Source organism: Pleurodeles waltl, chromosome 1_1 (assembly GCF_031143425.1).
Source record: "Pleurodeles waltl isolate 20211129_DDA chromosome 1_1, aPleWal1.hap1.20221129, whole genome shotgun sequence".
Classification (NCBI taxonomy): domain Eukaryota; kingdom Metazoa; phylum Chordata; class Amphibia; order Caudata; family Salamandridae; genus Pleurodeles; species Pleurodeles waltl.
The window spans coordinates 130,411,936-130,437,182 of NC_090436.1; the positions used below are offsets into that span (position 1 = coordinate 130,411,936).

The following is a 25,247-nucleotide window of genomic DNA, read 5'->3' on the forward strand; positions in this document are numbered from 1 at the left end:
AACCAGCTATGAACAGGAATGCGTTTTGAATAGACTGGCCAGGGAAACGTCTCAATGCTTATTCCCTGATGCAGTGTTGTTTTTATAAAGCTGACATATTAAAGGGGATTTATGATACTAAAAACTTCAGAGTGGACCCTACAATGGTATTTCACCGGTAGCCTTCATTTGTCATACACAGGCGGTTGCTGTATAAACTAGATCTCATTCCCGAGTTTGATGGCTCAGCCTACCATTATTGAATTTGGCAGCTTGGCTCTTAAACCCATTAAGGTGGACATTTAATTCTTCCTGAGGAGTGTATGGTTACTGTAAACGAAGCTAAATGCCCAGCCATAGGAGCTTTGTATGCCTTCAAATGGAAGAGTGTCCTAACTAACACATCAATATCATTACCTGTCAAGAAGATGTTTTACCATATCTTCTCTGTTGGACCAGGTCAGAATTTCAATTCTAATCTAATTAGCTTCCTGTGGCATTGCGGTCTATTGAAAATATGCTTCAGACCTCAGTTTTTAATGTCTTGATTGTTAAGGAATCCCTAGAAGAAATGAACAAAACCTTTTTCTCCCGCAACTAGCAGAACTTTCCTTTCTTGCGAGTTGGATATTGTCCTTTCAGTGCTTTTGGTCCTCTGTTTGATGTGATTCACAATGATTCCCTACATCTGTCAGCTTTAAGCCAGCTTTAGTCATAGCTGTTTTGTGTGTTGAGTTAGCCATGTTCAAGTCCTCTGTTTCCATGGGCCTTATGAAGTGTTCCACAAGAACAAAGATGTCATGCTAACGCATCCAATGTTTTTACCTAGAGTGATCTTGGAACCAAACTATTGCTTTGGCTGCTTTCTGCTGAGTCAGACGTGCTACAGATGTAGGAAGTGTCAAAGGTTTTTTGGGCAAAACCAAACATAAAAAAATAATTTGTTGACATATCAACTATAGTCACTCATGCACAGTATTGCCTACTTCACACAGTCTAAACATATAGCCTCTTGCATTTTATGATGTTATGAAAAACCTAATAAAACTTTGGCAATAAATCTAAGATTCCTCTACTGCTTTATTGAAAGATATACCCATTGTGAAGAATTGTAAGTCCAGTAGGTGGAGTTCAGTGCATACGTTTGAGACATTGTCTTGATTCAGACTCTTGAGCAGCTAGCAATGTAGAGCAGGTCCCATTACGAAACCTCTTTGTATAGTCCATTATTTTCCACAGCTTTTAGTATTGATGGGCTTGCTATTCTGTTCAGTGCTAATGATCAAGCATGGAGGTCCCCTGACAGAGAAGGGATACTTACCTGCAATCCTAGTTCTTATTTAGTGGACTCTACATTAAAATCATATGCAGCCTCCTCCTTGGTGGAAGAAATAAAGGAAGCTCATGTAGCAGTATCCCTTGACTCCATTGTAAGAAAGACCTGAAGCCATGAAAGAGCACTTAACTATACTGGAGGATTGGTATTCTTTAAAACTACAATGTCAGATTTCCAGCTACAGCCTTTATGGCTACTTTCCCTGATCATTTCCCTTCATTTCCTTTAAAAAAAAACTTACAAAAGGTTTTTTTCCCCTTGTTACCCTTTTGACTTCCCCATTTGAGATAGGTTATTGATTTAATAAAGAAAATATATATTGAATTGGCCAATATAGCATTTTAATGGGCTGACAAATTATTTTACTTTAAATAAATTATGGTTTTGTTAACGAAAAGCAAAAACATTTTGTTTCTTTAGAAAAATATTGTTCCCGGATCCTGCTGGTGGGCCAAACATTACAGTGTTTGATTCAGTGCAGATTACCCTGAAGGAGAACTAGGATTACAGTTCACTGGGAGATAGAGATGCTTTAGTTGATTTTTATTTAAAAAAGAAAAAAAAAAAATAATAATCTTTGGTCTTCAAAATGTCACAATCTTTGATCTCTCTAACGTCTGTCCACACATCCTCAAACTGGCTCTTCATCATTGATAGTATCTGAGTAATTTTGTGTTTACCCCACATGGCTGTAGATAAGGTAGATTTGGAAACTGGCACAGTGAAAAACTCAACCCATTCTGTTGTATTACTCCCATTTTGGGCCTGTATAACTTTAGCTTTAGACCAGCATCCCAGAAACCTGCTTGATTAAGCTTAAGGTCATGCTAAAAGTGAGCTTGATAAAGAGTTCTCTTGTATTGCAACACACATGTCCAGCAGAACAACTAAAAAGCGATCTAGTCTCCCCAAATTTGGGAGCAGTCTGGTTTCTAAGGATGCTGGGTGCTGCCTTCCCTCAATTTTCATGCATTCTTGGCAGCAGAATGTGTAGTATGATTATAGCCCCCTTTATGTGGTGAAAACAAACTATGGCAGCAAAAAGTTGCTTTATAAGCACAGGATATTTTCTGAATGGTTTGAGTCATGCTGAATTACCCCACATTTTTTTTTAGTAAAAGTAGGTCCTACTCAGCTCTACATGCACTTACAGCCAAGTCTTATAAGTTAACTTTCTCATTGCAGCATATGTAATCAGTTTGACGAGAAGATGATACCAATACTTTTTTTCACTCAGATTATTTAATCTGTATTAGGGAGATGTCCTATCGGGGAGATATCCTTAGATTCTGTCTTCTTAAAATACAACTTTACTGACCCATTTTTTTTTGTGCCAAGAATATGGCATGCCACACGTTGAAAAGAACATTGCTTTTTATACAAGTAAAGATCAAATCCCCAATTTAACAAATAAACAAATGAATGTAGGGAACTTTGATAATCGACCACTGACATGTTTTGGCCCAGACTGCAATCCTCACCACTGAACCAGACTGTGTCAGTTACCGGCTTGGGAATTAACTTGAGGAAGGTAATTTTCCTAGTAAAACTAGATGCTGTCTAGTTATCAGGATGCAGCTTTGTGCCCCAGTAATGCCTGAATATAGCCTAACGCATCATTATATCCCGTATCTTGCTATGTTTATGACCCTCGTTTCTTTTTTCTCTATATACATAGCCTTCCTTCAGCTTGGGTAGTTTGTGCTATAATGATCTTGCTTTGAGATGTGTGTATTGTTTGACCTCTGCATATTTTGTTTGAAAACTGTCAGAGCCCTAGCTATCCGGTGCAGTATGTGTTCCTTTTCTGCTATTGAGGTTGCTGCACCCTCGCTCTTGGATTTGCTCTTGTGGTCATCCTCTTTAACCTATTCAAGTTGTGACACAAATGCCAGGAATAGTAAAATACTTAACTGCAAGACTTCTTTCCTCTCCCTACTCTCGGTACCAGGCACCTCGTTTCAGCCAGCGCCTGTTGCCTTCCCAGGCAAAGAAAAGGGCATTAAGCACTTTGAGGACAGATCCCATAGCAAAGGCTGAGTTGCACCTCTGAGTCCAGCCAGGTGCCAGACTGGTGCTTGAAACTTCACTGCAATTGCTCCCACGTGCCACCTGTTGGTGCCATCGGACTCTAAAGCAGTTCATCCCACCTCCAGAAGAGCTAACAAAGAGTCTTGTATAGGCACCATCCCTGCAGGATGAGGCCAGTTCTTTTACTCTGTGCCCATCGCAGATGTTGAGCTGTGCCCTTGAATGTTTGTTTGTCAACTCGTCACCTGCTTCTGAAACATTTTCTTGACAGTGTGCTACAGCATTTCTCTCCCAAAGACTACAGGCTTCAAGCAGTGTCACATCTGCAGAGAGTAGATGTTGGTTTTGGACTTGGATGACATTTGTTTTTGGTGTTTCAGATCCAAGCATTTTACGAAGTCATGTGGCAAATGCTGTTTGATGAACCTGAAAGACATCAGTAAGCAGAAGATTAGGATGTATGTCACCAAGCACAGGCAACTAGGTTGGTCACATGCCTAATCCTGGCCCCATTCTATCTCCCATGGTTCGGGCCCATTTTGGCTCCAAATCCTGGTCCCAGTCTGCATCCTCTGGCAAGTCCAAGACTATGTTGAAGGATAGGTTTCTACACAAGCACTATAAGCCTAGATGGAAATCGTCTACAGGTCGCTTCCACTCCAGGTTGCAGCTATGCAGTTGACTCTGTGCCTGACGTCCAGCTACGGCACTGGACTGTAGCACTAACTGGACCTAGAAAGATTTTTCCTGACTTTCAACCCCCTGACTACTTGTGCATCAGAACCCACAAGCTCAGAAGACATCATCTAGCCCACCATAAATGTATTCAAGGCATCTTCACTCATCGGTTTGTCCCTTGATCTTTTTTATACCATTGGGAACACTCCGCCTTTGGTGGTCTGGAGTGTTCACGTCAAGGCTCCATATGAGACACATTCTGCCTTTTATGGGACACTATGCTCATTTACACTTTTCTGCCCCTGTGACCCATTTACTGAGTTCTGAAGGTCAGATGGGACCAGACTGCTCACCTTGATAGCCCCAGATTGGGCTCAGTCTGGTTATAAAAGCTGCTGAACTTCGAGTATCTGCCCCTCTGCTCTGTTTACCTCTTCCACATTACATAGCCCAAACACAGGGCAGGTTTCTGCACCTGTACTTCAACAACCTACCTGTATGGACATTGAGTGGAACCAGCTGAACAGCTGGCTTTGAAGCCAACTGAATGATCACATGCAAAATTGGTTGTGATTTTGGCCGCTCACGTCTCCTCCACAAAGTCGATATGTTCTAGTTATATTCTGGTTACTTGGCAAAGTTTGTGGGCTGATGAGAGTATCAGGTCGATTTGCTTCAGACTAAGCTTTTAAATGTACTTTGTTCAGAATGGAATTATTAATTTGGGAAAGTAGTGCCCCTGCCAGCTTAATAAATCTACTCTTGATTATGTACACACACCACCACCACCAATAACAGCAGTACCACCACCACCACCAATAACAGCAGTACCACCACCACCACCAATAACAGCAGTACCACCACCACCACCAATAACAGCAGTACCACCACCAATAACAGCAGTACCACCACCACCACCAATAACAGCAGTACCACCACCACCAATAACAGTAGTACTACCACCACTACCACCACCACCAATAACAGCAGTACCACCACCACCAGTAACAGCAGTACCACCACCAATAACAGCAGTACCACCACCACCAATAACAGCAGTACCACCAAGTTTAAAGTACAGGGCACTTTGTAGTAAAATGCACAAACCAATTTAGCAAAATAGAGAAAAAGCCAATGAGCCTAAAGATACCGAGGTTAAGGGGAGTGAAGATGTGAATTTCTTGAATTTTTAAAGCCAAAAAGCAGCAAGGAAAAGTAAGGCATCAAGCAAAAACATTTATTTGTGGTTGTCCAGTACCTCGGTGCGATCTCAGGTGGACTGAGCCAAAGTGGAGCTTTGGTACGCCAGAGAGAATGTCTTGGTCAAAGCTTTTACCTTTATTCTTTGCTCACTGGAATATCTTGACTTCCATCTCAAAAGTCCAAGGCTGTGGCCAGTGAAGGTTCCTTGAAGGTTGATACATCATTGTCAAGCTCCCACTGAAGTAATTGTTTTTGGCATCAGAAGCTCTCCATTGAACAAGCCTGGATTTAGTAGCGGACGTGGACGCTTTGCAGATTGGATAGATTTGCAGCATCACCATGGTTCACGATTTTACATTAGGACATTCTGTTATGGAATACTGAATCTTCCAATGGGCAAAGCTGAAAACTGTAATCGGGCAGGTCTCCCCAGTGCCAGACACCTTCACCATTATGTGCAGCCGAAGCAGTTTTCAGTGCAACAAAAATCGTCAAACAGGATAAACCTGTTTTTCCTACCCCTTTAGGATGCAACCTTCTTAGGCATACCTCGGCATTTTGTACTGGTTCTCCAAAGGTGGGAAAATTGACTAAGTTGAAATTGTACAAAAGGTGTCCCTGTGTCTGCAGTACAAGCTTCTAGGCACCAGATCTTTCACCTGCAAAGTCTCATGCAGTGTCCAGTTCTGTGATCAGCTGGGTCCTCTTGGACTCAAAAGTTCATTTGTATCCCCTAATTAGGCAAACAGGAGGGCAACCACTTGACCCTTGTCGATCAGTTTCAGTCCCGTGGTGCCAGCAGGATTCAGGAGTCCTTCAGTTGAGCTATCATCTTCCAGTAGGAGTCAGAAGTCATTTTCCAGCACAGCCTTTTTTTAGATGGAGCCTTCTAAAGTTCTGGAACGTGCTGAGATGGTGGTTGAGGGGTCTGATTCATCCTGTGCACTAGTCAATGATTAGAAAATACCTACCCCCAATCCTAACTGTTTTCTTGCCCCACCCCTTTTGCAGTACCTTTCCTTTCTATAAAATGTCCTAGGAGTCCCTGTTTCAAAACGGCAGTCACCATCTGCCACTAGACAGCCTCATCTTCAGCTCCTTAGCCACTCAAACGTTCAAATGAACTCCATTCCCATCTGATATTGTTGAAACCAGTTATCTCCTCTACAGTGACAGTAACATTACTGTATGCTCCTTGCAACGAATATGAGACCCCCCACCCCCCTTCAGCAAGTTAAGACAAAGAGTGCTAAAGTTGCCCTATGGTCTGCCATTTGTTTTTGTACATTCCAGATAGCTAATCCCTACTGCTAGGTGGTCCACAGTTTACACCCTTCTACAGCACTGGATGTGCTGTCTAACAGTAGATTCCTCATCACCTTCCTCCTCCTCCCAGTTCTGTGGAGTGGGCATCTTGGTAGTAAACTACTTCAGTGTTAATGTCTGCACACTTTTATAGATCTCAGCCGGTTACTGATGCTCCCTGTTTGAACCGCTTTGTTGTTAACAGACATCTGCACATCAGGGTGGTGCGTCACAGTTGAAGGTGGGACAAGGCTGCAGCAGAGATTGAGAGCGCAAATGTTATTGCACTGGAGCAGTTACTGTAAAACTTCCGAATCCAGTTTGGTGTCTAGGAATATTCTTGAAATGATGAATCAGTGCTGAGATGAGTATCCACTAGAAAGAGTGCTATTGATGCTAAGTAGCTTATTCAACAGGTAAATCTTCTTGCTCACAGATCCCTGGTGCAGCCCTACAAAGTCATGAAACTAAACTGGCAAATGTTCTAAGATCTCATCATTAATGACGGAGATAAACTCCAGTCTGTCCATGTGATGCAGATATGCGTTAAGATAGAAATTTCAGGAAAACTTATTCTACCACCCCTTGCATGGATACTGTTAATTCATCCTCTCTTCCACCTCCGTCTACATCCCTGCGTCGTCTTCTCCAGCCTACATACCAAGAACCTCCGAAGAAATAGTCAAGCTTCCACCCCCTAGTAGCAATGAAGCTGATCCCGCCCCCAGGAAGTGGTATAGAATTGTATTCCCTCTTTGTCCTTGCAACGAGAAATGAGAGAAATCTGTGCCCCATGCTGGATGTCTGTTGTAAGGATATCCCTTCCCAGAAGTTCAACTGACTGACTCTGGGTCTCACAACTGCCCAAAATGTCTGCTAATGCATTGAACCCCCAGTGTTCCTATTTCTGTGTATCTATCCAGAACACATGATGTACCTCTGTTTTACCATGGGAAATCAACACCACAAGTACAGGACAGTCTCGTTGGTCTCTTCCCTTCTGTCATTTTAGGAAAATACGGGCTCTGCTGGTGACCTTTCGATTACAGTAGACAGTCTACTGCGGTCTCCATTGTTAGATTGTTTCTTCTTGGCTGCATCTAGGGAAGAGGTCTTGCTCCGATTTTCAGGATTTATACAATCTTTGGTCTTCATGAATTGCCTTGAATCCTCACACAAGTACTCCTTAGTGACATGCAAAGTGATACCGTTTATAGGCCATTCCTTGACTCCTGATTTGCCTTCTTCAGTAATAGGTAACTGAAATCAGCTAGGATTGCTTCATGATCAGCAAGACCATGTCAACCTGGTGGTACTAAAGACTTCAGAGACTATCAATATCGTGGATAGTTTTGCACACCCCCATCCCGTCCGTCCTTTCACAGCAGTTGTATCTGAATAACACGTCCAAAGCCAATGTCAGTCCAGCCTTTCTCTGTTCCAACCTCCCTGTGGAAGGTGTGTTCTCCCAACATGTGTGAGAGAGCACTATTACCTATGAATTCCAGGGTGTAGTGGTGGTGGTGGTGGTGGTGGTGGTGATGATGCTGCCTGCTGACAGGCCCTGCAGAGATGTTCCTGCTGTTATCCTACATTGTGATTATCAGCAGCATTTAAGTGGACCTCATTTGCAAACATTTTTACTCAGTGCAAGAATTATAATTTCTTCTTTCTTTGAGGCTAGGGGTTGTCTGACTGTACATATTTGAGCATCAGATATGAACAGCTAGCATCCTGGATTAGCTTCTTACTAGTTGACCTGATGTTGGACTAGATGAGAGCAGTTTTTGCTTCAACTCCTCTGCTATCCAAGTGGGCCAGTCCGCCTCGCCAGGTGTTGTCTTCACATCTGCTCATCTCCTTCAGAAACACCACTTGCATCTTCACCTCTCCCAAAGGCTTCATATATATGAAAGGGGAGATAGTGCTGCAGGTTTCCCTGCCATGATTCACCTTTCACAGGTTACTGATGAGCTGACGTGTGAACATTTGAGGTTGTAGTTGGAGAACTTAGAGTTCCGGGCAGCTACCTGGAAGTCTTCCATCAGAACTCGGTATAAGAGTAAGAGGACTTTAATGAAGAACATTGATTGCTCACTTGCTCATAGGAATATATGTCTTTTTTGGCTCAAGGGGTAGATGGGCAACTTCATGAATTGCCCTGTGGGTGTTTGAACCTGCTACCAGCAGGCCTACCGAATTTCTCTTCTTTGCCTCTTCTAGGCCTAAAAGATTCTAACTGGCACAATACAGATCTTCCCTCTGCATAGGTGTTCTATGGCCTCCTGAAACTTGAACCATATTGGGTCTAGCCTGGTTGATGTTGAGACATTTTGAGCCATCGCCGGTTACTGCTTCTTTCATGGAAGGCTTAGCAACAGCAGATCCTTGGCACTTTGAAACCGTTCATTCATTTGCCAAGGTAAAATGTAATTTTAACAGCTTGCACTTTTTGTTTTTATAGTCTGAATTTCATCTGAATGAGGACGTTTTTTTTCACATCGTAACGTATGTATGTATTAATGTCTGTGGTAGTTCTATAGCGCAAACTTAGTCAAAAGGCAGAGATGCGCTGAACATGGTCAAAGATGAGCATAAAGTCAGCTAGTGATGGGAGAGGTAGCTGGTTTTTGGACTGTTACTGCTTGTGGTGTAGTATTCTTTAAAATGGCGCATCTTTACTAAATAGAAGTAGCGTTATGACATTCCTGATTGATTATGGGACAATGTTCCAGATACTGACTACACTGACAGAAAAGGCCTTATTTATTTATTTGTACATTTCTTGGGCTACAGTCTGGTGTGCTGGCTGTGGATGTGATGAGAGCCACCAGATACGGTGAGCTTGTCTGCATGAAAGCAAAGGTGCCGATCATGATAGGTTTGTCAGTGATGCAGCGGTTTTGGAGATGATGCATGCAGGTAAGGTGAGCTAGTGGAGTTCCACCAACATAAGGGTGGTGTGATCATATTTTTTCATATTTGTGCACGCTGTGCTTCTTAGGCAGTGAGTAAATTACACAATAATGGTCTCTGATGAACTGTGTGTGACTTTGTGAGGCAGTAATTCGTGCTGAGTGGTAGTTCAGGAGCTTAATGATTCCATGGATGAAATACAGGATGCCTGTCAGACCCCTTTTGGATGGGGCCACAGGGCGTTACAGGGTCCCCTGGGCCTCAACCGTGGTGGTTTGGGTTGTTTGCTGCAGGTGTTCTGGCATATATCTTACTCTGGCTCTGCAAACTAGCCCAAGTATACCCTTTCCATGCTTGGCTCTGAGGGTAGTGAGTGTGAGTAGTCACAGGCTTCTCAGGGAGGTAAGGGGGAGGGGAAAAGCAGAAACACTCAGAATTGAATCTAACAAGCCCAGTGATGATTATTTTATTTATTTATTTTGTAAAAAGAGACGTACTTTAGCAACATGAGAAACCATATCGCACGCAGTAATGGGGATCACTTTTGGGTATCCTTAAATTGCAGTATGTGCCTGCAGCCCCCTAGTGTTCTGGTCAAGGGTGGTGATCCCTGCCCTACCTTATTGCTATCCCACTGCTGCAGTAGTAGAAGTGGGCGAGCTACTGAAGGTTTGAGCCAGATGCCAGTCTATGGCTAAGCTCCAGGTCTTTATGGAATATCAAGCCGAAACCTAGCCTTCATGTGGCTTTTGCCTGCCACCCACTCGCTATCTTCATGTGCCAGCAATGAAAGGCTATATGTCAAGAGATTCCTTATGGGTATAAATCCAAATGTGGTAATTGCAAAATAGTCAGTATTGTAGATCATTACATGGTACTAAAATATTGACTATCGAACGTACGTGGTCTTTAGATTCTTGTCACAAGAAAGGGGTCCATGGAAAATACCATAAGTTTACTTCATACAACTTTATCATAGTATAGCATATATGCAATCTTATTTCAATTAATCTTCGACAGTACTTGTAATCCTTTTTCGATTAGGGTGTCTGAATTTATTTTCTATAATGTCTGTGTTCCACCGAAGAAGCTTTCTGATCAATCTGTTACGAAGACCCCTTGGGGTTCTTCAAGAGTTTGCAGACGTGTTAAAGAAAAATGCCATAGAAAAGCTACCAACAGCAGAGAAGAATCAGGGTGTCTACACAATTTACTTTCAGTACCAAAACTGGATAATATCCTCAAACCCTTAATAGACCTAAACATGTTGAACAAATTTATCAAAATGCAAATTTCAACATGACCACATGGCTGGTGGCTCATTCTGTCTCTGCTGAGGAGACACTATATAGGAATTACAGACCTTAAAGACAGATAAATGGATCCAAGAAATTCCTGAGTTTTCTTGTAAATAAGGTATATTGCCAGCTCAGAGTACTGCCCTGTGGGAGAAAATCTGCACCAAGGGTTTTCACAGAATGTCTAGCATTAGTGATGGCAACCTATGGCTAGGTGAAGGGCTGGTAAAGACAGTAATTCACACAGTGCCAACACAGCTTACATACACTGATAAGGATACCCCTTATGTTTTGATTCTTCATAAACCCAAATAAATCCTCCCCAAGGAAAAAAATCTTCCTTGGAGTGAGACCCAATTCCAGTCAAGTCATTGCATTTCTGTTGACTTAAGAGGGTATTACTGATAGAACAAATTTACCTTTACCAGAATGGTCAACCCCTGACAGCAAGGACAGTGGGGAAACTAATGTGCATGATGGCATCTTGCATACCCTTAAGACACAATGCAGACCACTGCAAGAGTGGTTGCGGATGCAATGTTTACAGGCATCTGGGAGTTGGGAGGATATTGTGGTTTTCACCGAGTATGTAAATAGAATTGTGGAACATAAACATTGCAGTGGACAGATTCTTCACGCATGCAACTCCCCCTGCCTTCATTGCAGCCGACACCTCCTACATGGTGTGGGTAGCCCTCATGTGCAAACTGAACATTAGGGGCCTACAGGAAGCAGTGAAATACATCAGTGTGTTAGAACCCAACACAGTCTACCTTGTCCTGAACGCCTTTTAAACACAAGTCATCGGGAGGACAGTACAGATCCAGATGGACACTACTACCACCATGACTTACCTCCACAAACAGGGAGGGACCACATCACAAACTCTGTCCAAACTAGCACATGGCATATTGAAATAGGCCAGTAAGAGAAACCTAATGTTAGTAGCAATATATTTGCCATTAGTGCAAACAGAAGCTGACAGGTTAAGTGGACAGACCACGAATGGGAGCTGAAACCAAAAACAGTTTCACATACGGAGCACCTTGCCTATAGATATCTTTGCAACTCAGGAGAAGACTTAAAAAACAAAGGTTCACATCCAGGTATCCAGACTACCAATCACAAGGGAATATCCTAATAATAGAATGGTCTGGGAAATTTGCATGCACCTTTCCACCGTTTCCACTTCTATTGGTGTTGGAGAGATGCATGTGACCCTAATCCTTATGGCACCTCATTCAGACACACATTGTTCTCCGGTTTGGTGGAAATGGTGCAAGACAGAGTTATGAAACTGCCAGAGCACCAGGATCTATTAACATTAATGAGGAGACCGTATACCTCCCCTAACCCGGCTTCTGGAGACCATTTGGTCACCTGAGACTACGTTAAAGGACTGCGGCGATCCTAAAAAGAGGCAAGAGGCCTTACCACTGCATGTTAGAACAGGTGCATGCACTGGTGTAATAGGAAAGGCCTTTGGGAAGCTGAACTTTGGACACTATCATCCTATAATACTTCGTCTGCTAGAAGTAGGACATCCCTGTACCTCAGTCGACCTGGCAGCTATAGTGGCTTATACAAGGACACAGTTTCTTCCAAACACCAGTCATTGAGATTCCAAAAGGGAGCAAAGAGGATAGAGCCACAAAGGTCAGCCTCCTCACTAATGTGGATCCTAAACTTAGTGCTAAGGCAGCTCATAAAACCATCTTTTAAGTCTATGCACGGTGCAGCATTCAAGTACTCAACGCTTAATCACGATCACATATTTACGAATGTTAAATGAACTCCAGGACCTCAAAATACAGACCTTATCTACAGAGTCATAGACAGTTTGTTAATGAGAACCGACCCCCAGTTTTTGCCGAAGGTGAGCTCACATTTTCATGTCAAACAAAACATACAAAAACCAGCTTATCTCCAACAACCAAAATCTCAAGTTAAATGAGCCCTTTGCTCACTGGACGTCAGGGGGACAGTCATGTATTCCCTACAAAAAAACAAAGACAATTGGGAAAGGAAAGCAATTTTTCATCTACTTAGCCTCTGCAACTAAATGTTCGCCAGAACCTCTTAAAAGGATTATTGCTAAATATAATAGGACAGGAGGAATTGCGCTGGAAGAGAAACCAAGAGCGCATTCCACTAGCAAAACCAGAGTGACGCTAGCATTCACCACTAATGTGTCCATAAACCTCTGCATTGCTGCCATATGGTCTTCTGTGCACATCGTCCCCAAACATTACTGCTATGGCAACACCAAATGGTCAACAGCTCAACAGCACCCACTAGAAAAATAAAAACACCTACAAGAGACCATTACAGGCCCCACCACTCACTGGCAGAATATTGCACAGCATATGAATTACGAAGATTCATCAAGCTGTAAAGCATCCTACCGGTAAATAATCATTTTGTTTTTGGTAACATAGCTTTACTCCATACTTTCTTGTTGCATTAAAACTATTTCTGCTGAGAGTCCTCGGCAGCCTTTACTTCTGTTTTCCTGTATGTGGCTTTCAAGTGCGTGGCTCTTCACTCTGCATTTCAGTAATAGCTTTAGCTGTTTTCTTCTCAACTGTTTTAAGCCTTTCAATTTCCACCCTCACTTTACTCACTTAATGAGCTTTATTCATTTTGATCAGTGGCATATTTTTCAATTTGCAGATGTGCCAATCTTTATGTTGTCTGTTTTTTGTTTGTTTTTTTTAAACACATTTTATTGATTTTGTTATGCATCAGCTTATATTGAACAACGGTGTTGTAGGTAATAATTTTCAATTTCTCGTGTTTTACATAAACACTTTAATTTGCTTGTTCTATTCCCTTCTTTATTATTTATACATTACAATTGAGGCATTTATCACACAGCTTTATCCATTATGTTAGATGTATTATCAACTGCTTGCTCTTCTGATATCAGTTAAAAAAAAAATATATGTAATTCTTACCTTTATGGGATGTATATTACTGTTTTTGTGTGAATCTCATCCAATTTCCCAATATGAACTTTCACTTTTTGATATGTGTTAGACCGAAATTTGAATCAAAAATATAACTGTTTCCCCACCAAGGACAGATAGGTGCTTGCCTTTGCACTTATAATGCCCAATTTTCTGCCAGCCATCTGGAGGGGGCAGTATGAGATTTCCAATTCTTTGTTACAGATCTGTGGCAATACTACAGCCAGTTCTGTAAGCTTATTGGCATCTGTCCCCATCTTCGGCATGGAGGATAGACCCAGAATGCAGCAATCTATTCTTTGAGATTCTGCAGCCACTGATGTCATCCCTCGTACAGTGGTCAGCCAGTACCTTTTAAGAACCTCAGTCTCATGTGCGTGAAGCCAACCTTACAAGCCCTACATCTGGGACGTTTAGTGTCATTTAAGGGGTATATTTGAGCTATTCTTTTGGGGGACATATAGGTTCAATGGAGAAAGTTCAACTGAATATTTTTGACTCTATCATTTCAGGATGCCTCACTTAAGTAGTCTTGAACCTTGTCCATTCTGAGCAGTAGAACTTCCTATTCTGCTTCACTCTTGTTTGGGAGATCCATCAGTGTGATTCCGGTGCTGTTTGGTATCTCGGTTCCAGTGTACTATTAATCTATTGCCCTCCCCCCAAAGTTTGCTGTTGGTGTCTGGGGGTCAGTATCCTTTATTCCCCATAATCTATGCGGTGTTATCATGATTCCCATAGGTCTGAAACTGTCCAAATTCATCCACAAGCTCATCAGACTAGGCACTGACTCTCCCTTTGGAAAAAAGACCCCCACATTTGTGATTGGGACAACAGTCCATTTGTACAAGTCCATGAAAGTAAAATATCCCATATGAGAGCGAAGGCCTATTAACCGTATAAGCAGTGTATATGAAAGACTTTCCTGTCTCCCTTGCAATCCCCTTCACAAGCAACCCTCGTGAGGGAGGGACTTTTGTTCGACTCCTAAGAGTTGCAGGTGGTAGAGTTTTCGTCATCATCTAATCTAGTGTTGTTTAAATTCCTGTCACATCCCACCTTGTGGCCCATTGGAATCTGTGTGGTCAAGTAATATAGTTAAAAATATAGCACACCTAACCCACCACGTGCCCGAGAGAGTATAATTTGAGTACTATTCTATGCTTGCTGTTCCACCCAAAGCAGTGTGCTTAGTAGTACATCTAGAGGCACATGTACGTACCATTTTTCCTGTCGCAAATGGCCTGATTCGCAGAATCGGACAGTTTGCGTCAGGAAAAAAACATTTCGGTATGTACAGACCCTATTTTGTGATTCGGTAATCTATTAACCGAATCACAAAATAGGTTTGTGAGTCGCAATTAGGAAGAGGCGTTCCCTTCCTAATTGCAAGTCGCAGCTCGATGAAGCATTGTTTTGTGACCGTGAATGCGTTCACAAAACAATCGCAACCCCTTTGTGAATGTCAGCAAAAATATTTTTTTCAGAGCAGGCAGTGGACCCACGTACATACAGCTCACAGAAATCCCTCCATTTTTCATTTTATATATACACACACTGCATTACATTTAAACTACATTAGAAGTTCTGACTTTGGTAAGAACAGTGGATCTTTATTCCAATTACAGATGATGACCTTTTAGATTTCCATAGTTTAAAAATCAGTTCCTTGGCCACCGTGAAACAAACAGTGAATGTTGTTGTCCTCCTTTTGGGTTTAATGAATGCAGCAGAGAGTGAAACACTACGAGCATGGGATATATGGACAAAAGTTCACAATAACCAGATTTACTCATTCCACATTGTTCCAGTACTTTCTAATTCTAATACGTGGCCACATCATATGGGCCAATGACATTTGATGAACACTACAGGCCCAGCAAAGATCAGAAGTGGTCAAACCTATTTTTCCAATTGTACTAGATTTTTTAATCATTGCATGCAAAAAAAGTTTTGATGAATACAAATTAATTGCAGTCGAATTACATTAGAAATGTATTTCCTGCATGAAACTTTTAAATCTGGACCCAAGGTCTTTTCAAGAAAAGCCTGATTCAAAGTTGACCTGACTTAGTCTTGTAAAAATATAAGTATTATAGTACTAGGTGTGAAGTGGGTTCTGGAAGTAGGTCACTTAAGATTGTGATTGGCTGTGCTAAGAGTTTTTTTTATGCATCCACTCGTGTAAATGTGTAGAAAATCCTTTCTGTCTGGTTTTCCATGTCACATATACATCAATCCCTGTGCCATAGTCTTTATTTTGGATATTATAGGATTTTGTCTTTCTCTCAGGGAGCATGTTTCTAGACATCCTGCCTTTGTCTGGCAGAGTGGTGAGGATTAAGTGGATTATCCTAGTAAATGGCTAGAGTTTGGGTGTTTAACCTAATGTCCAAAAGTGTTATTGGAATGGATTTTGAACAACATTTCATCAAGCCTGTAGCTCCTTTTTCGAATATAGGTTTCACTGTCTCTAAAGTCAAGTGGGGTGAAATAGTCCTGCCTGTCACAGTTCTCCATTCCTTCCTTTAGAGTAGTAATAAGAGTGAAAATACACAAGTCAACCGTCTCAACCACTGCCTCCTCATTCTCCCTATGCATGACATTGAGTGGCTATCCAGGATGCATTCTACTGAGAGTCACTGTTAACCACTACACACTAATCAGGAATCTGGTAGAATAATCTGAAGGTCACAGGGTTGAATCCTGGCATGGCAGGCAGAGCCTTCCATCCTTCTGAGAGGAGTAAATTGAGTATACTTAATAGCTCATAGTCACATCTTTTATTTACAGTGCTTAGAAATGGCAGCAGTGCACTGCCTAAAACAAGTTGTTCTTATAACTGCTGCTCCAAGTGGTGGCAGAGCAGATGACCGCAGCACCAGTAGCACAGTTAGTCCTGAAGACTCCTGAGCAGAGGACTTCGGCAGTTCCACCTGCACTGGAGATGTTCTGAGGGGTAGCCTACTATTTCCTTGAGTCGAAATAACTCAACACCCAAATCCTCGTAGCCACAAAAACACAAATGTACCAAACCATGCACCCACCCACACCTTACTTCCTACGATTAGCATGTGAATGTTGCTGAAATTCCCTAGTAGTGGCTGTCCCTTTGAAACGCTGGAGCAAGAAGATGCAGTCTCATCCTAAACACCATGTGTAAATCCACGAATGGTCTCCAACATTCTGTAGCCAGAGATAATATGTAATGCTGTACATAATTCTCATACAAAAGCTGAAAGGCAACTGAGATTGAAATAGGTCACCCAAATAGGTCACCCAAATAGGTCACCCATCTGTATCCTAGATTAGAATTGAAATTCAGTAGTGGTATTCATTTTATCGCAAAAAAATTATAAGTACACTGCAAGTAAGTCAAAAATTTCGACTGAGATGGAATGTGCTGCTTTCTTTTACAAAGTATGTGTAATTAAACTTCTGTAATTAGGCAGACAGAATCTCTAGGAATCTGAGGGGAGACAGAATATTATGGCTAATACATTTTGAAACGAAATATAAGTGGATCCCTTTTATTTTCTTGCATTGCTATGTATAGCATTTAATTAATACTTTGTTGTTCTGTTCAGTACCCCTTTTGAAAGCAGAGTTTGCTGTTACTAGAAATTGAATTAACATACACTTGGCATTCTTTTTTCTCATGACTCCCCTAAATACACATCCCCACATTTTTAAGGCCACTTCTAAGGAATTAAGGGGGTCATTCCGACCCTGGCGGTCATGAACCGCCAGGGCCGGGGACCGCGGATGCACTGCCAACAGGCTGGCGGTGCATCCAGGCCAATTCTGACCGCGGCGGTAAAGCCGCGGTCAGAAAAGGGTAACCGGCGGTTTCCCGCCGGTTTTCCCCTGGCCTGAAGAATCCTCCAGGCCAGGGCGGTCGCCCGCCAGCCCAGCGGGAAACTCAGAATGACCGCTGCGGTCTTTTGACCGCGGTACGGTCTTCTGGCGATTCCCGCTTAGCGGGCGGCTTCCGCCGCCCGCCAAGATTAGAATGACCCCCTAAGTTTTCTTACAAACTTTAAAAACCATGTCTACATTTCTCTTGCACTCCATGAAGCGAATAAGTACCTTGATCTCAGTTCCTTGATTCCGACAACTATTCGTGGTGTTGCATTTCTAGTGACATCAGGAATCTGATACTACAAGCAATGCAATAGCGCACAGGCTCCACCTTCTGAGTTGAGCAGTGCGGTAACAAAGAAACTGCAGAGCAACTCAACATTAGGCCAGCATCTCCTGATGAAACCTGCGCATATAATGCAGTGATATAACGGGTCTCATTGCGTCATGATGTCAGCATGCATGTAGAGCAAGAGAAGAACAATGGCTCCATTGCATAGTTCAGTGCTTACCTACCTGTGTAGCAGACTATCTGAGAACTCGACCGAAAACTTCAAAAACTCATTGATAAGACAGTGTGTTATACCTAATGAGGAGTGGAACTATGAATCTGTCCATTATCAGTTATAATAGCTCTCATACTGACACTGATAGTCGCTGCTGCTCAGCTCTATTACCCAGGGTGCCACTGAAGGACCACCCTTTGTAAGGAAATCACTCATTTACGCGTTGGGAAGAGAGTGGCAATAGCTGCTGTAACCTTGTGGCACACTGGGGACGCCCAAATACTCCTTAATCCGTATGACTGCTTCCAGTGGGAGGAAATTGAAGAAAACCTTACACCTTCCAGAAAAACTTGACAAGAGTGGAGGAAATTGTTTCCGGCATACGCTGCCCTGTGGTTGTAGCGTGTACGGCATATCACCAGATTAATACCAGTGGTATTTTACGATGCTGTGCCTGGCTATGTATTACCTGGTTCTGCCCTGAGGTGTACCTGCACCGGTTTACTTTACCATCCTGTGCATACTCTTTATTTAGCCTTCATGTTGATGAGCCCCTGCAAAGACTGAGGACATCGACAATGCCTAGTCCATGGCTGCAAGTACTTTTTCTGTTGCAAAGAAAAAGCACTAAGTGGACAGTGATTTCTTGAGTGTTAATGTGTGCTTTGCTGCTTTCTTCATTTCTTGTCCACAGCGAGTCGGTCTTGGATTGCTCTGCTGAGGTACCCTGCGAGTCCAGTACTTTAAGGGGGCTCTGTCCCCAATTTGTCATGCGCAGTACGAATGCCCCAGGGCACCGAGGTGAACGATGCTAGTTTGACACCGTCAGGGCCCAGAAACCTCTGATTGCCCGGAGGATTCATGGACCTGAATTCTCGCACTATAAAAAGTGTCTTCCTGTACTCACATTTTTTTAAATGTATTCCTTACCTGAATGTGGTGTTTTTGGTGATTTATTGTACAAATGTACACTTTGATGCAAAACATTCTGATATAGACTATGATGTGGGCCACACTGTGTAAAACCTCACAAATAGAAAGTATTCACTGTAGGTTATCCTTTGTGTGCATTCTGTTCGTGACATTTCATCTTCGTGTTGTGTTTCACGTCGTTGCAGGTGTGCGCACCCTCGAGGAGGCGTCATTCAAAGCGTGTCTTCGTGGAAGCATGGCGCGGGCTCTGCATACATCAGTGCTCGGCCCACACAGCCCTGGGCCGCTGTGGCGCCCCAGCAGCACTGGTCTTCACCCTCCGAAGTGGTGGACCTGACATTGGACGAGGACTCACGGCGCAAATACCTACTGTAATAATTTCACAGTTCAGTGCCCATACCTCGTTTGCGTTACGGATAGACACTGTTGGACAACTTCCCTATCCAAAGACCATCTTCTTTATGTGTTGGCAATGTTGTTTTACCCTTGAAAGAGAGGTGCATCTTACCTTCTGTTCTTCTGCACCACAGTACAACATTTGAATAGAATCTGGACATACATGTGGCAGTCTACATAAAGGTAACATTTCGTAAAAGAATATAGTTGCCCATACCCCTAACAATATTAGATTTAAATTGAAAGCAATTTTGCTTCCTAGAAGCAGCCTGTGTGCTCAGAATGCAATTATGGAGCGTATTTGTAATTGCTCAGATGAGAATTTTCTGCTCGCACTTGCATATAATGTACATTCATTTTAACCTTACCTTTTTAACGTTGTCATTATTCTTTTATGTGTATTCCATCAGCTAGATGACCACTGCCGTGACGTAATGGGTGTATTTTTTTGTCGCATCATTTAGTGTGTTTTATCCAGGTAGAGAAACTAAATCCAGTAAAAACTGAAGATCAAAAGCAAAGGGTCCTGATATTGTGATATCGAATATTATCCTCATCGAGTTTTCTTTCTTTTTTTTTTTTTTTACATTTCGTTCCTGTTACAAAGTATTTAAAAATAGTCTCTTGAGTTGAAATATCTCAATCCCTGCCCCATCCTAGGATGCTGGTATCTTTTGTGCAGCAAAAGTATGTTTTCCAGTAGTCTATTTTGCGTCCATGCGGAGCAAGCACCATTTGTGATAATTGTTTTCCTTGCATAAATACAAAACTTTCCGCTACCCCAAACTTGTATATGGCATAAAATTGCAAAGCTGGGAGTCATGTGTCTTAAGCACTAACATTTTTGAGACCACCGGTGCATTGGTGGATCTAAATCCGTGGCCTTCACTGTGATGTGCTATTTCACACAGTAATTGGGATGTAGGAAGGTAACGTGATTGAAGTCTGAATTAGCCGTCGATCACCAGTGACCATGGTAAATCACGATGCAATTTTAGCTTTTCTCCCATTTTCTGTTTTGTGCAAACCTTGCCTCGTATGACTGTCCCCTAAGTACTGTAAACTGGTTTCACTGCTTCTGAAGTACTCCACTGAAACTGGGACTCGACGGCCGTCCTTCTTACATAAAGCGGATAAAACTCAGTTCTTTGTTAGTATGTATATGGCGTGACTTCCGTGTGTGTATATATATAAATAGGACTGCATTCTCAATCAAACTTCCTCACTTTGTGCACTGTTATGTTTGAAATCATGTATTTTAGTCTAATGCTGTTTGTCTCGTTTATTTCTGTTTAAAACACTACACATTTGTTTTAACAGGTTACCTTTAGAGCTTACAAACACAAGCACTGGATCCTTATAGGAAGTGTTTTACGGAGTGAAAAAGATTCCTAGATAGAACGTTTCTTTTTGTAAACAAGAAAGTGAATCTTTAGCCATTGTGTGGCTGAGAAGCAATGCACTTGATAGTTTCACAGAATGGGTTGTTGCTGAAATGTTAACTTGAAATCTTCTGCAATGAAGACATTTCATTGCTTGGATTTAATGCTCAAAATGTGCAGCGCTTCAGTAATTAAAAATTAGTGTGTGGCTTTTTATTCTCGATCACATTAGTATTTAATGGTCCTTACAAACAAATAAACGGAGTGTTTTATATATATATATGTAAATATATATATATATTTTTGGTGCAAGATGAGACCTTCTGTTTTTAAACAAGTTCTGTAGCATAAAGTTTAAAATATTTTACGAAAAAATAAAATAGAGTGTATAATTTAAAAGCTTTTTTCCTTGACTTTTTCACGTTTGTAATAATGAAATGGAAACGCGACTTATTGCAGTGACTTTGCATGCTTAAGTCTGATAATTGGATGTTACAAGAGAAACGGCTAGAAAATAATAAAAACAAGTTTGAGACTAAAATACGATGGAGATGAGGTTTTTAAATGTGCTTTGTTAAACAGGCGATTGCCAGCAGATACCTAGTTATTCATGTCTTCCCTGATGTGTCCATATATTTATTTTTCTCCTTTTAGGTTAATGAAATTAGATTATGATTAAGAAGTTCAGTGAATATCTCAACATCAATCTAGTTTTTTTATTTTTTATTATAAATTCTGTGTTTAACTCCATATGCATCTTTTGTGTGCTGAATGTTGCTGGGTTAAATACTATTATAGTACTATAGACTTAGCATGTTAGCTGATTAAGCTCGATAATTCCTTTTTGAAGCACTGTCCTTTGCCTTTCAGCTGAGAATGTCACAGAGAAAGTACAATGCTGTATTCAGTCCACATTTCTGCCCTTCACAGTGGATGCACTTTATTTTGATAACTTTAATAATTAACAAAAAAAAATCGGATTGATGCTTCTACCTGATTTCTCAAATTTAGAATCCCCTTCCAGGTGCCTGGCAGGATCTTGCAGTATCTCCTGAGTTCTGGACTGTGGTGCAATTGGTTTCATTGTGGCTCTGTTCCAACCTGCCTATGACAACAGAAAGCTGCATATGAGTGCCACCCCCAACACTGAGTTACTTATGTTTTTGCACGGCCTTCAATATAGATCAGGAGTTCTACTCTTTCTGATTTCGGTTTTACCAATTCATGCAGAAATGTAAGACCATTTTCGTTGTATAGCAGGGATGTCCCCACTAAAGGCTACAGGATTCAAAATGTCACATGTGTTGGAAACAAATTTCAGTCGTAGGCCTCCATGACATCTGTTTGTTGTGTCTGGGAACCAAATCTAACTTTTTATCCTGCAACAAATGTTCCCTGATGCATCCAAAGTCAATCAGAAAGCAAGAAGCCAAACTCTGAAAATAAGAAATGAGGCTGGTCCCATTCTGTCACCATTGTCAGGTAAGTCCAAGCCGAGGTTGAAGGATAAGTCCAAGAATAAACACAGGAAACACAAGATACATCAACTTTGACGCTCTCCTGCTTGCTGTGGAATGTGCTTAGTTGACATTCACAGATTCTGAGTTAGACTTGGCCTTCTTCCTCTGAGCCCGTTTTGAATCTTGAACTATCAAACCCATAGTTTTCCCGCACCATGTCTGACTACACAGCAGTTTGTCCTTCAAGGAAGCTATGCTGCAGATCTTTATCACCATGGACATGCCTTCTGACCCCACAGAGCAGTTTGGACCTCCAGTTATACTTCCACCAGTTAATCCACCCTCACCTAGACTGACCGTGCTCTGAGTCTGCTTGTTCCATCACTGCAGATGGGCCATGCTTCAATAAAGGCCTGCCTGAATGTTCCTCCATCGCTCCAAAAGTGTCTATGCTAAATTCAATGGTGCCTGACCCGCCCCTATTAAGATCTATCGTCCTCCCCATGTCACTTAACTATTACCAAAGCACAGCCCTGTGTTTTTAGAGGGTTCCTTGATGCTTCCACTTTCTCAGTGTTTGTGCCAGAATGGAAGCCATGTTTACCCGACTCTAGTGCCAGTCAGATGCCTGATGTAGTTCCAGATGATTAGATGACCATGAGGAGGCAGTTAGCTTACTCCCCCTGCATTACACTGATGCTGGGCTTTACTTTGCTCTACAGAATGTCAGTAACCCAGACACCTCCTCTGGTTCAGCCCTTGATTCACCTGACGGTCTTCCTACTGAGGGGAGTGCTTCCTTAACAGCTGGAATAATTGGAGCCCCATAAGCTTTGGCACTCGTATTTCTGTCAGAGGAGACATAAGCTGGTTTCCTTATGGATATCCTCCTGCCTATTCCCCCTACTTTTGCCTCTTTTACATTTCAATGAGGCTGTAGTTGATCCTACCTTGACAGCCTGGTCGTAGCTCGCTTTTAGCTGTCTCATTTCCAGATGCCACAAACCAGCACCTGAAGTTCTAATTAACACTAAGCATGAGAGCCTGGTGGTGCAAGCCTCAACTTAAGTTTAAACAAAACTCCTACCCTTTCACTCCTCCCGACAGGAAATGGATTGATACATTAGGCAAGGTAGTCTGCTTGTCTAGCAGCTATTGTGCTACATTCCTTGAATATTTCTTGCTTGCTACCGATACACACTTTAGGAAGGGAGCTTTCACTGCTGCCACCCGAGGAACGTCAAGTGTTCTTTGTTCAAACAGTTCAAGAAGGGCTGGGCACAGACCAGTGTCATCATCCGCATGCATGCCTTGGTACCCCGAGTGGATTATCTGGTGACTTTGATGTCCACACCAATTAATATAGCCTGAAATTTTGGCAAGAAAGCTGACTCTGCTCTGGAAAGATTAGTGTGTATTCTCTTTAGTCTACCTGGTGCATCTGTTCATTTAGCAGAATCAAAAGTATTGGGTTATCTATAAGTGCCCGTTCCATCCATGTCAATTGTTGCAAGCTGTTCACCATCCAGCTTTTCATTTCTTTGTTTATTATGTTGAATTTTATATAGCGCAGACAATATTTGTTTCAGGTTAAAAGTTCAAATCAAGCAAAATGCTTTTCTAAGGGTCAGTTCATGTAAATTTCAATGTTGTCTTTCCTTATTCCTTGTCCTCAGTGTGGCATAGGAGACAAGGACCAATATAGTCCTTCACAGGCTAATAGTGTTTCCAGAAATATAGCCTATCCTTTCATTAGGTGGGCAAACCAGTCACCGTAGAGCTGCTACCAGTCCTGTCCAAGCCCACTTTTCACCCATGATACCATGAGCCAGGTGATCTAAGCAGTGATCCAACAAAGTTGTAGCCCACCTTTCTGTAGTTCCAGGCTTAGTCTTGAAAATAAATTAGTAATATTTGATTTGCCTTAAGGGGCAGGAGTAGTGCCAATGGGAGAAAACAACAGTAGTGCCTCCGCGCCTGGTACTTCAATAAGGCTTTAGTTCACCCTTTGGCAAGCATGATTGTCTGGTGTGGCACCAGATTCAAGATTTCCTGTCCCCCAGCATTCAATAAAAATATGGACCAGTGGATCATGCAGATCGTCCAAACTGGCTGTTCCTTACCATTTTTGAACACTCCTCCCTGCATACCCAGGGGGAACCTACACCAGTTTCAGTGACTGTCGTTCAAATTATTTTTCAAGGAAGAGATGAACTTGCCTGCTAAAGGCTCAATCATAATAATTCCTGGGGTGGAGCAGGGTTTTGCGTTTTACTCCTGCTACTTCCTGATCCCCATCCTCCACCCAAAAAGGATAAAAGCCTTTCGCTGATTTGGGAATTCAGAATTTTGACTTATTTTTCCGTAAGGAAAAGTTCAAAATGATGACACGAGCAGTAATTCTGCTACAATTGGAGCCTCAGGACTGCATTGTCAGCACATGTATTTTCATGTACAGATCCTACTGTCCCACAAGAAGTACCTGCATTTTGTGCTGATTTCCCTTCACTTACGTTTCACTGTCCTACCCTGTGGCTCACACCCCCTCTCTGTTATTTATAAAAGTTAAGTCAGTGGTAGCAGACATCTTCACAGTTTGGGAGCATACATGTTCCCAACCTCAATGACTGCCTCTTAAAGGTGACTTCACTTAGCAAGCCTTAGACTGCCTGCAGCACACAGTGTCACTTCTGTTTAACCAGTGGAACTCAATCAATGAGTGTAAGTCCCATCTCTGATCAACACAGAGGCTAGATTTCCTTTAAAGGCATTTTCACTCCGATGGGAAGTCTGTAACATTCAGGCTGTGATCCTGGGCAAAAGCGGTTGGCAGTTTTGAGCTTATTAGTTCTGTTAACTTCCTGCATCCTGTTTGTGCCCTTTGCTTGTTGGCACATGCAGCTTCTCAAGTGGAACTTTTACTTGCAATGGGCTCATCATTGGGGGTGTCTGCCGTACAAGATTCGTATTTTCGAGAGACTTGCAGTGGTGGAT

General features: G+C 42.1%; 1 protein-coding gene across 2 annotated transcripts in view; it reads left to right on the forward strand.

Moving 5' to 3' along the window:
* The window catches only part of ARK2N (arkadia (RNF111) N-terminal like PKA signaling regulator 2N), a 134,418-nt gene extending 113,402 nt beyond the window's left edge, over nt 1-21,016 (forward strand). The window contains exon 5 of one of the 2 annotated variants that reach the window (XM_069218863.1): nt 19,201-21,016. In XM_069218863.1, the coding sequence (XP_069074964.1) occupies nt 19,201-19,390 (190 nt within the window). In that variant the 3' untranslated portion in view covers nt 19,391-21,016. The remainder of the gene's footprint in view (nt 1-19,200) is intronic. The other variant, XM_069218865.1, reaches the window with a different exon arrangement.
* The last annotated feature ends 4,231 nt before the right edge of the window (nt 21,017-25,247 follow it).